The 10,609-nt window shown below is 36.1% G+C and overlaps 1 protein-coding gene across 2 annotated transcripts in view; it reads right to left on the minus strand.

The window, feature by feature from the left end:
- FAM120A (family with sequence similarity 120A) overlaps positions 1–10,609 on the minus strand; it is a 159,615-nt gene that overhangs the window by 100,656 nt on the left and 48,350 nt on the right. For both annotated transcript variants that reach the window (XM_045285150.1, XM_045284905.1), the window contains exons 4-5: positions 2,558–2,686; positions 1,128–1,221 (exon numbers count right to left, since the gene is read on the minus strand). In XM_045285150.1, coding sequence (XP_045141085.1) covers positions 1,128–1,221; positions 2,558–2,686 — 223 coding nt within the window. The remainder of the gene's footprint in view (positions 1–1,127; positions 1,222–2,557; positions 2,687–10,609) is intronic.

The following is a 10,609-nucleotide window of genomic DNA, read 5'->3' on the forward strand; positions in this document are numbered from 1 at the left end:
CATGGACAAAACACAAAACTAGAGAACAGTATGCCTAACCAGCTCAATCACAATCTTACAAGCATAAATATTTAATATCACCATTGTTATAAGGAAAAACAAGGAAGAAACGTGGTTTATACACCGATAGAAAAGACTTTGATGACTAGAAGGAAGTCAGGGATGGGGGCAGGATGGGGCAGAAACAGGGAGGGGGAGGGATAGGAGGGTTCAACAGGTTTTTTAAAAAGTTCATCTCAGAACCTGACAAGGGCTGTGCTACCGTGTCCTGTAGAGTTGCTAATCATTAGGCCTTGACTCAATGGCATTAAGTTTGTTTTTTTAAAATCATGGTAAAGAACAATTGTTCAGGAAATTTTTTAATTATTCTTCACAGATCAATAGTCTAAGTCCCATGAGTGTCAGGAACATGCCATCTTTTGTTAATAGTTTATGGGATGCAATAAAGACAACTTCAATAATAGTTGGGTTATTTCTCAAGAGTTTTCTGATGTGGACATGTAGGCTAATTCAGGACTGAGGGTAGCTTAATGTTTTATAACTCCCCATAAGATATTCACTGGGCACAAAGACTTCAGGCTAAAAATTTATCAATGATTTAATTCTCCAATTCCAGAAATCTGAATTAAATACTATATTTTACTAAAAAGATAGCAAAGATAGAGGTAAAAATTTACTGCATTTATGAAGTTATTTTGAAATCTAGAGGATATTTTATGCCCTAGTGAGTTCTATATTTGAGAGAAAACTTCACAGGCACAAAAATTTTAATACAGATTTCAACATTACTTCTGCTCCCATAGATTTACAGCCTCAGAAACCCAAAGGTGTAAATTCTACGTTGTCCTATAGGGTCACTGTGAGTGAGAACTGACTTGACAGCAGTAAATTTGGTATTACTAACAGACTACTTTCACGAGCCTTCATTCTGCTATCCTCTGCATATCTATAAATATTCTCTTGTCTGTCCCTACCTGTTCTCAGATAGTATCACTAACTTTTCCCGTGAACTCTGCTATCCGCTGAAAATCCCATCTCAAAAGAGTAAGCCTACTAAATAAATAATTAAACCTTTTTGAATTATTGGGTGGCCAATCTCTGTCACAAAGAGGCCTTTATTTACTTACCTAAGAAATGTGGATGAAATGACATAGGCTTACTAGTCGCTGAATAATATCCAATTGCTCTCTTAAATCGAATAACTTTGTCATCTGTTCTAGACTGAAATAAATGTAGGAAAACATTTGTAAATTAGTATCCCAATGGCTATGTGTATTAGTGTATTTCTAATTTAGCACATGTAAAATCTATACTTAAATAAAAGTTTAAAATATTAAAATATCCAAAGAAAATCTGGTTATTACATAAAGTACAAATCAAACGTTAAATCTTTTAAAGCAATGTAGTTAGCATAGAGTACAAAACTGGTAGTCAAGTGACTTTGGTTCTGGACTGTAGCTCTATAATCTCTCTAAATTCAGTTTGCAAAGTCCCTGATCTGCCTAAAGATGTTTCACATTCCAGCTACAGTCAAATGGTACACATACCAATGGGCAGATGAGTGCTATACTCACATAAAGTTTTTAGCTATTGATAGAAGGAATAGGAAGTCACAAGACTTCATCTAATACTGCCTTGTTACAGTAATTCATACTTTCACTAAAAAGGGTGGTGGTGGGGGGTGTTTACATAATCTGGTGTCAATTTGAGAATTAAGAGTGAAGGGGTGGAGTGTAGCCTGTCAATCAGATCACAGCTTGATGACCTCATTTGGAGGCACTGAGGAGATAAATAACTCCTTGAAGGTGGGACAAATGCTCACTTCCTGAGAGAATCTCTTCTGACAAGACACATGGGGTTATGCTGATGGCAGCGAGAGCCCTGGACCTGGAGGAGCCACCTGGAGACCCACGCCAATGCTGAGATGCTTCCACTGTCACTGGATCCACAAAACTATCCACCCACTGCATTCAGCATCATTGCATGTATTTCGTGAGTCTGAAGAGGACTTTGTAGATTGGTATCGGACATCTGAGCTAATATTGAACTTAGGGACTTGATCTGGACTGGGCTGGAATGTTTTCTCAATAGTCAATTGCTCTTGTATATAAAGCTCTTTCTTATGCACATAAGGGTATCTATAAATGTTGTTTCTCTAGTCTACCCAAAGTAACAGAGGGGGGGGGAAATCACTTGAAGAAAACATTAAAAATTCGCAGCACCATTTGATCTATTTAATTAGAACTTATCTTCTTAGTAAAAACAGAGATCTTACTAAGAAAACTTAGGAGCAGCAGAGACCTTAGCTATCTTTTACCAGAGATGAAGTTGAAGAAGTAAAATAAAGTGACTAAGACTACCCAGCAGGTGGGCAGCAAAGCCAGGCCACACCCTCAACGTCAGGCCCCAAAGACTAGGGCTTTCTCCACCGTGGCCTCAAGAGTCCTTCAAGAGCTCCTAGCACAAATCCAACGACCGTGTTCTTCCTCGCATTCCCATTCCAAACTTCAGACACCAATATGCACACATATATCTTATGAGTCTGTATTTTCTTTACCTGTGAATGCTGAAAAACATCTTTTGCTATAGCATCAAAATCAGTAGTATCCTGGATATTACGGACATAGTCAGCAACAGCCTTGATCACTACATCGCAGGGTGGTAAAACTAGCTGATGAGCCCGTACCTAAAAAAAATAAAGCATATGTAAACAAATGATTCAGTCAGTACTTAAAATTAGACACTTTCAACTCTATGAACTATATGAAAAACAAGGTTATTAGGATTGGAGGAAGACTCATTAACAATTTACATATGCAGATGGCACAAACTTGACTGCTAAAAGTCAAGAGGACTTGAAAGTGATGAAGATCAAAGATAACAGCCTCCAGTATAGATAACCTCAACATGATTTTTTTTAATCTTCAAAACCCGATCAAATAAGAAACATCACGATAAAATTTAAGTCAGAGAAGACTGAAGTCAATAATTTAATTTTACTTGAATTCACAATCCATGCCCATGAGAGCTATATTCAAGAAATCAAAAGTACTGCTTCAAATAAATCAGCTGCAAGTTTTTTAACTGTTAAAAAGAAAAAAAAAAAGATGTTGTTTTGAGGCCTAAAGTAAGCCAGGCCCAATCTACAGTATATTTTCTATCACGTCATATGCATGAAGAAGAGAGAGAATTAATAATAAAGACTGCCTGAAGAACAAGCAAATCTTTGTTAGAAGTAGTACAACCAAAAAACTTCTTAGAAGTAAAGATGATGAGACTTTTCCTCATGTATTTTGATAAGTTATCAGTAGGGGCCAGACCCTAGAGAAGGACATCATAGTTGTTGTTAAAAGGAGTAATCAAAAAGGAAGATCCTCGGTCAGATGGACTGACACAGTGGCTACAACAACAGACTCAAACAAGCAACAATTATGAAGAAGACAAGGCAGGGCAGAGATGGACTTCATTCTTTTGGGTAAAGAGTCACAATGAGATAAAAACACCTAACAACAAAATGTTACCTTTTAATCAGTGCCTGATTAAGATCTATCCATGAGACCCTAGCCTTAATATACCCATTAAACCTTTCATTCTCTGACGTTAAAGAACTGTACCCCGTTTTGGGGGGGGAAAGTCAAGGACTAGTGAAATTTCAAAGACTCTGCTTACTTAATTATGCAAGCTGAATAAAAGAAACCTGGGGTAGGTAGTGCTTGGAATTATTTATACCTGTAAGTCATAAATAAAATTTCAGCTATGCAAGTCTGTATTAATTTTCATTTAAATATCAAATTTTAAAGTTAAGAACTGAAAACAGGAACTCAAGCAGACCCTTGTAAACCAATGTTCACTGCAACATTACTCACAACACAGAAACAACACAAGTATCCAGCAACAGACAAATAAGCAAAATAAACAAAATCCTTGACCTATAGACAAATTATGATAATATGCTACAATATATATGACTAAAAAGCTACATGGCATGTCACATGCAAAAGAACAAATATGATATAATCCTACTTGGACGAAATACTTATATCAGGCAAAGACAAAAGTTTATTTGTGGTTAAGAAAGTAGGGAATGGGAATTATTGTTTAAAGAATCTGGATTTGCATAGAAGTAAAACTTTGCCAAATAGCTAACAGTGATGGCTGCAAAATAAAAGTATAATCAATGTTCCTGAATAATACACTTTAAAATGGTTAATATGAAAACTTTTGTTGTCAATTATTTTAATATAATTTAGGTTATTTTGTTTGTTTCCCCCACTTGTGTTTGAATAAAAAAGAAAACAACTCACTTCCACTGAGTCAATTCTGATAGTGACCCTATAGCACAATGTAAAACCACCCCATGTGGGTTTCTGAGAGCAGAAAACCACACCTTCTCCCATGGTGTAGCTGGTGGTTTTGTGTAGCTGGCTTTGTAGCTATCAGCTACCATAACTGAAATCGCTAGGGATCCCTTGTGTTTATTAAATAGTTGCTATAAACTTCCCTGGGATGTACTATCTCTTTGCTTTATTAACATTTAGTGAATGTAACATTCCCATTATAATGAACTCAAATAGTACATGTTGATGCACAGGATAAAGATATTCTTAAGACTATCTCCTGTGGAAAATATAAATCTACTAATACAGAAATATTCCACACTGAACATATACACAAATAAGTGCATGATACTAAGTTTAAATGGGAATTCTTATCTTTTTAGTTATTTGAGAGTTTTAAAAAATAATAATGTAAGGAAAGGGTCCAGTGGTGATAGGACTAGCACTCCTCAATATGCCAACAACAAAACATAGCTGTACATTTCTAGGAAAACCAACTGAGAGTAAATGGGTGATTCTCATGTTCCTGAGTGTTGTATATACCTCCAGTATGCAATCTGGAAAGAGATTTCCCCAGTGGCCTGGGCTCTGGACATGGCTCCAAACTAGGAATTTGGGAAAACAGTAACCTTGTGCTTCAACTTCCTGTGAGTGACTTTCAAATTTTGAACTAGATAATGACTCAAATCCCTTACTGTTCAAAGGATTTTAAACTTATTATGCTATATATAATATTTAAAATGCTGGTAATTTCTGACAGATTGTATAAATTAAACTAATGAAATTCAAATGGTAAGACTGTTGTTAATGTTGTTAGGTGCCACTGAACTGGGTTTCTGATGCAGTGACCTTATGTACAAAAAACACTGCCTAGTCCTGCACCATCCTCAATTGTTAAGTATGAGCCTATTGTTGCAGCCACTACATTAACTCTGAACCACTGAACCACTAAGCATAATATCCCTTTCCAGGGTCTAGTCCAAAGAACGTGCAACGAAGGCTCGCCATTCTCACTTCTAAGGAACAGTATGGCTGTACTCCTTTCGGGAAAGGTTTGTCTGTCCTCTGGCACTCGGTGCTGCTTCTCTAGACTTTCAAGTCTTCTGTCATTGGTGTTCAATGAATCCATGATACGGTCTCTAGAGTCAGGTTGGATATACTCCAGGTCATATTTTGGCTCTTGTGAACCTGCTTTAATTCACTTTAACTTCAATCTGAAATTACATACGGTATTTGCAACTGATGTTCTGGGTTAGCTGACATTAATCTTCTCCAGCATCTCTTCCTACAGATGTAGTAATTTTGATTCCTGTATATCTGTATATCACATTTGGGTGGTCCATGTGTATAATCAAGTGGCTATTGTTGACAAATGATATTTGCAATGAAGTAGTGATTGGTTTCTATCACCAAGGCCATATTTTATTACAGAATAGAATTTACCAAATATAAAAATAATTCTCCAGGGTAGAGACAAAACATCTTCTTGCCCAAAGTAGCTGATGGGGATTGGGAGAGGCTTCCTCTTTCCATAGTGCATGTATCTTAACCTAATAAAAGTATACCTGTACTCAGGCCCACCTATGGGAAAAAATAAATTTGAAGTACCAGGATAGTAGTTTAAACCTATGAAACTACAGACAGGTAATTTAAAATAATTTATATATTATGGGTATTAACCCATGCTACTTTAAAATGAAATTGAGGGAATTTGCTTTTACAATATCCTTGTCACTACCCACAACAATATTGTGGCCAAAAAAAAATCCCTGAAGTGGTTTTTCTATAATCAACCTGTTGTCCTGAAGTCACCTGTGACAGGACACAGTAGAAACTCCCCACAGGATTTCCAAGACTGCAATCTTCATGAAAGTCAGATGCCACATCTTTCTACCACAGTGGTAGGTTTGAATAAAAGATGATGCAATTAGCAGTTTTTCCTAAAACAAACTCATTACCATCAAGTTCATTCTGACTCTTAGCGATCCTAGACGACAGAGTAGAACCATCCCCGTGAGTTTCTGAGACTAAATTTTTGCAGGAGTTGAAAGCCACCTCTTTCTCCCACAGATGGCTAGTGATTTCAAACTACTGACCTAGCTGTTAGCAGGCCAACATGTAATCAATCAACTGCACCACCAGGGCTCCTTCCGATAGATAACTAAAACTCGGTCTATTCTGACCCACAGCAACACTTTGAAACAAACCAGAACTGCCCGTGTGTTTCTGAGAAGCTGTAACTCTTTATAGGAGTAGAAAGTCGTAGCTCTCTCCCTCCCACTGAGTAGCTGGTGGTTTTAAACTTGCTAACCTTGCACTTGGCAGTCCAATGCATAACCACTACACCACGAAGGCCCCTTCACTACAATTAAAGTGTCCTCTAAATCCTTAAGTGGTTAAGCAACACTAAAAACACACACCATTTGTCATGTGGCTACTGCAACAGATTGATTTTTAGCACTTCGACTCCAGCCATCCTCAAATGCCCAGGTCTGAGTCGCTCTATACCTTTGAAGAAAACAATGCATTTTCCTCTCTGGTAAATTACAAATGCTGCCTTCTAAATTTAACTCGGCATAAACTCTGTTATGCACTCTTAGTCCTAGGGACTAGATTCAGCAATTCAATGACTTTTCCAGGAACTAAAGCTTGTTGTAGCACTGTGACACTAAGCACCTATTTAAAACCCCAACTGTGGAATTCCTGGAGGCACAGGTTCCCTCCCTAAGACACTTCAACTAAATATGTGATGAGATGTAGCAGCACTCACCTAATGCCAAGCAAGTTTTCTAAATATTGAGAAAATTCATGTCTCTAACTCAAACCCTGAGTATCACTTAACTAAAATACCTAGTTGTTAGGAAGCCATTGAATCAGTATTCTAAATCACAGCAACCCTATGTGTAACATAACAAAACACTGCCTGATTCTGAGACAAGGCACAATCATTGTTATGTTTGAGCCCATTGTTGCAGCCAATCTCTTTGAAAATAATCCTTTTTCACTGACCCTATTCTTTACTAACCATGATGCCCTCCCCACCTACAAGTTACTGGTCTGTTCTGATAACATGTCCATAGTACAGGAGACAAGGTCTTAACATTATCTTTTCCAATGTACAATCTGGTTATACTTCTAGAACAATTGTTCTTACAGCAGTCCAATATTTTTATTGGCACCTAATCCACATAACATATAATTCAATATTTCAATCATACCAAGAAGAATTGTACAATCATCACCACAATCAGCTCTCATATTTTCAACATGCTTCACCAACACCGTAATTTATAGGTATCAATTCTTCTCCCATCTTCTGAAAATATAACAACTTAGATGAAGCACAACTTGGTGCTCAAAGTGACATCTTTGCACTTCAACTATTTAAAGAGGTCCTTTGCAAATCTGCTCAGTGCAGTACGTCATTTGATTTCTTGACCACTGTTTTGATGAGTGTTGAATTTGGGCTCAATAAAATGAAAGAGCTGACATTTTAATCTTTTCTCAGTTTATCATCATGTTATCTACTGGTCCAATTTTGAGGATTTGGGCTTTATTTACATTTGAGGCGTAATGCACCTGCGGTCTTTGATTTTTATCAATGTTTCTGGTCCTCATCACTTAACTCAAGTATCGTCTGCATACCACAAGTTGTTAATGAACGTTATTCCACATACAGTCCAGCTTCTGAAATAATTTGCTCAATTAGTAGCTTAATTTTATCTCTAGGAGGAAAAAAAAATCCATCATGAACTCTAAGATCAAGAGTGGGCAATTCTATCTTACTCCCTGTAATTTATCTAAAATTAACTCATTTTTTTCCTTGCACCCAGTAAGAAATAAATGATAGGTTTAACACATCTTTTAAAAAAATCTTAATTCTCTAAAAGGCAGTTGTGTCCAAAAATAAATTATGTAAGGTACCAATACATGGAGTACATATTTCAGTACTATTTGCCATAATAAAAAAAAATTTAAGCCAAATGCTGAGGTTCCACTCTAAAGGGAAGCCATTTCATCCTAAAATCTTATCTAAAGCCTGTAATTTCCCAATATGAATTATAAACAGAAACACACACTACACCTATTAGCATAGGACACTGAGAAAAGCTACACGTCCACTGTAATTCAAACTCCCACTCCTCCTACACCTTCCCTTTTCATCTTTAACTGCATACAATTTCACTACTTTTTCTGTTTCCACTCATTACTAGTGGAAGTAATAGCCAATTAGGTTTTTATGATCCAAGTGTATATCCATGTTATCTGGTCTAGTTCTGTATTAATAAATGAATGTTGAGTGAATTAGGTCTGCGTTTGAGATCTTGAAAGTGGCAACTTTTTAGATAGAAACTATTCATTATCAGTACACCTTGCTATTTTCCAAATAGAATCAAAGTGGATTAAGTTCTTCAGCTTCTGCATTAATACTGTGAATCTTATATTTATATTTACTTCTATTTGAAATGAATGGTAAGCAATACTTTAGGAACAATGCACAATCATTTAATCATAAAACAGAAAAGAAACCAAAACAAAATCAGTTGTCACAGAGCTGATTGACTCAAGGCAACCACATACAGGTCATAGAACTGTGCTCTTGAGGTCTTTCAATGACTGATTTAAATACACACACACACACACACACACATTCTCTCTCTCTCTCAATGACTGATTTAAACACACACACATTCATTCTCATTCTCTCTCTCTCTCTCTCAAGGTGCCTCTTGGTAGACTCAATTTTCCAAACTTTCAAGTATTTCAACCACAGTTTTATATAAAGATAACTACTGAATTGGGATTGTCTCAAGGGCAGGGAGTTTGTTTAATTTTGGGTTGTATCATGCTTACAAATAGCGTCATGGTGTATGAGACGCTAGGGATATATGGACTGACGGGATTTGAAAAATCCCATCATACATACAGCCATTTACACTTTGAAATTCTTTGCCATTTCTATTGTTCCTATATTAGATTTGGCATACATTCCTGTTCGCTCGGGAATCATACTAAATACAGACTTTAGTTGATAATAGTAAAAATTAAAACAACTATTGCACTTGGCAGAAATATAAACAATATATAGCACGAACATGAAGTTTGAACAGAGTCATAAAAGGATTTTTTTTAATGTACTTGGTTGTAGAATTCAAGCAGTTCCAAATTCATATTCGAACATTGAAAAGTTCAAGAGAAAAAAAAAGAAAAATAATGGAAAACCAAATAATTGATTCTGAGACCCAACAATTAACACTTATAAAGTCCTATTTTTCAGGACTTTAAATTACTATGGTGGCTTTTAGCCTTCTCACATATCACTGTCTTAGATGTGCTATCACCATAGGGTTTTTTTCTGATATATTCAAATTAATAGTAACTTTAACCTCTTTGTTTCATGGTTAAATTTCACTACATTAGCCTTTTTAATCTTACCCCCCCCACCCCACTAAAATGTTGATAATGTCAACTTAGCCTTGTTCTATTCAGACAAGTGATGACCTGATTCAAATTGCACAATGACTTCTTGTTTTAACTCTATCATTATTTTTTCCATTTTCCTCTTAGCTTTACTACTGATATCATTAACTTTCTTTGGAGCCATGGTTATAATATTTTATGCAAATAAAGTTAAAAAAAACACAATGACAAAATGCTTTAAAGCACTAACACCAGCATTGTATGAGGAAGAACAGTGCTTAAGCTGAAGTGTCATTCCTTTTTCTAAGGCACTACACAATGCAAGACTCACTCTGGGCCCACACAGATCTGTCAAGATGGATTTCTAGTTCTATTGGTAAGCAAAATTAAAGCAAATGAGCAGGGGTTTTTGTTTTTGTTTTTCAAACTTTGCTGTTCCAGTAGTGGAGTGCTCAAGCTTGGGGCCATTGGACAACCAAGGTATCACTGTATTTTTCACTTAGACAATATTGGTTTGATGGCCTAAAAATATTCAGAATAATCAAAAATGGTAGTACAGCAATTTCCTACATTATACATACAGTATATGTAATGTACATTACATATACGTGTAAAATGTTTGAAAACGTTGATGTTATTCCTAAACTTAATTTCTAAACACAATGTAAAATTTTCAAAAACAAAACAATTAAGATTTTCATGCACTTATAATGATGTCTTCGTATTCTCTTTTACCTCGAACAGCCCTAGTGGCATAGTGGTTATGCACTGGGCTCTTAATCGCAAGGTTAACAGTTGAAAATCACCAGCCCCTCTGTGGGAGAAAGATGAGGCTTTCTACTCCTGTAAAG

This window comes from Echinops telfairi, unplaced genomic scaffold, assembly GCF_000313985.2.
Source record: "Echinops telfairi isolate 266 unplaced genomic scaffold, ASM31398v2 ScPeMD7_1;HRSCAF=3_0, whole genome shotgun sequence".
NCBI lineage: Eukaryota > Metazoa > Chordata > Mammalia > Afrosoricida > Tenrecidae > Echinops > Echinops telfairi.